Consider the following 1,117-nt stretch of genomic DNA (forward strand, 5'->3'; position numbering starts at 1 on the left):
ACAATTACACGTACAGTACATATGTACTTTTCAAAGCAAAACAACATAGGTTTGTCGATGAGCCTACTCTGTAATGAAAAAATTGTCGATTGTTGCCTGCTTTAACGAGTCTGTGGCAATGGCGGTGACCTCCTTGTCAAGTTTGCGCAGGAAGGCCATGTCACTGAACCCATGTGATAGCAAACCAAGCCTGATCGTCTTAGCTGCAGACATCATTTCCTTGATGGTCGGGACAGAGATCTCCTCTTCCTCCTCTTCCTCCACTTTAGTGTCGGCGTCATAGTCTGCGTCAGTAGCAATTCCCATTTCGCGTTGGNCGTCGTCGTCATTGCTCTCGACCCTTTCGCCTTCGCTTGCCGCTCCGATGAAAATTCCTCCTTTGCGCCAGCAGTTCACTATGCCGGTAGTCTTCACATCATTCCATGCTGCGTCCGTAAACAGCATAGCGTCGAGGATCGTTATCTTTTTCGCCAAGTCACTCGCTGTCATTGCTCCATCCTCGTTGTCAATCTCAGTGAGCACTTTTCGTAGCATGGCACGGCGGTAANNGAACAGAGGTTGTGTTCGGCGGGAGAAATGCCACAGTAATGTTCGACAGTTGAAGTGATTGGGGATGTGCCGGACAGTTGTCGATGAGAAGCAACGCTTTCTGGTCATGACGCCGAAGCTCGCGATTCCACTCATCGAGCCATTCAGTGAAGAGGAAACCTGTCATCCATGCGGAGGAATTGGCTCTGTAGCGANNGCAGCAAAAAAGCACCGTGATTCTTTCCTTTGGCTTTTTCCCACCGCAGTGCTGATCTCCCTTGAAGAGGAACGTTCCGTCTGGTAAGGCCCGAAAATACAACCCGGTTTCGTCAGCATTCCAGATCTCATCAGCCGTGAAGCCTTCTACGAGATCCGGAAACACGTGGTCCAGCCATTGTTGTTTCCCTCCTACGTCAGCCGCCGCTGCCTCTCCGTGAAGTTTCTTGTGGACGATTCCATGTCTTTTCTTGAACCGGTCAATCCAGCCGTTTGTCGCACTGAACTTCTTGTTGTTGAACTTTTCCGCGAACTGAGCCGCTTTCTCCCGCATCAGAGGTCCAGAAAGCGGTGCTTCCTTTTCTCTAGAAGT

At 50.2% G+C, this 1,117-nt stretch overlaps 1 protein-coding gene across 1 annotated transcript; it reads right to left on the reverse strand.

Moving 5' to 3' along the window:
* Positions 1-511: 511 nt before the first annotated feature.
* LOC117111333 (tigger transposable element-derived protein 6-like) lies at positions 512-1,078 on the reverse strand. The gene has a single exon (XM_033254267.1). The coding sequence runs from the start codon at positions 1,076-1,078 to the stop codon at positions 512-514; it is 567 nt and encodes a 188-aa protein (XP_033110158.1).
* Positions 1,079-1,117: the final 39 nt, after the last annotated feature.

This window comes from Anneissia japonica, unplaced genomic scaffold, assembly GCF_011630105.1.
Source record: "Anneissia japonica isolate Jap-2015-1 unplaced genomic scaffold, ASM1163010v1 scaffold126927_len1143_cov61, whole genome shotgun sequence".
NCBI lineage: Eukaryota > Metazoa > Echinodermata > Crinoidea > Comatulida > Comatulidae > Anneissia > Anneissia japonica.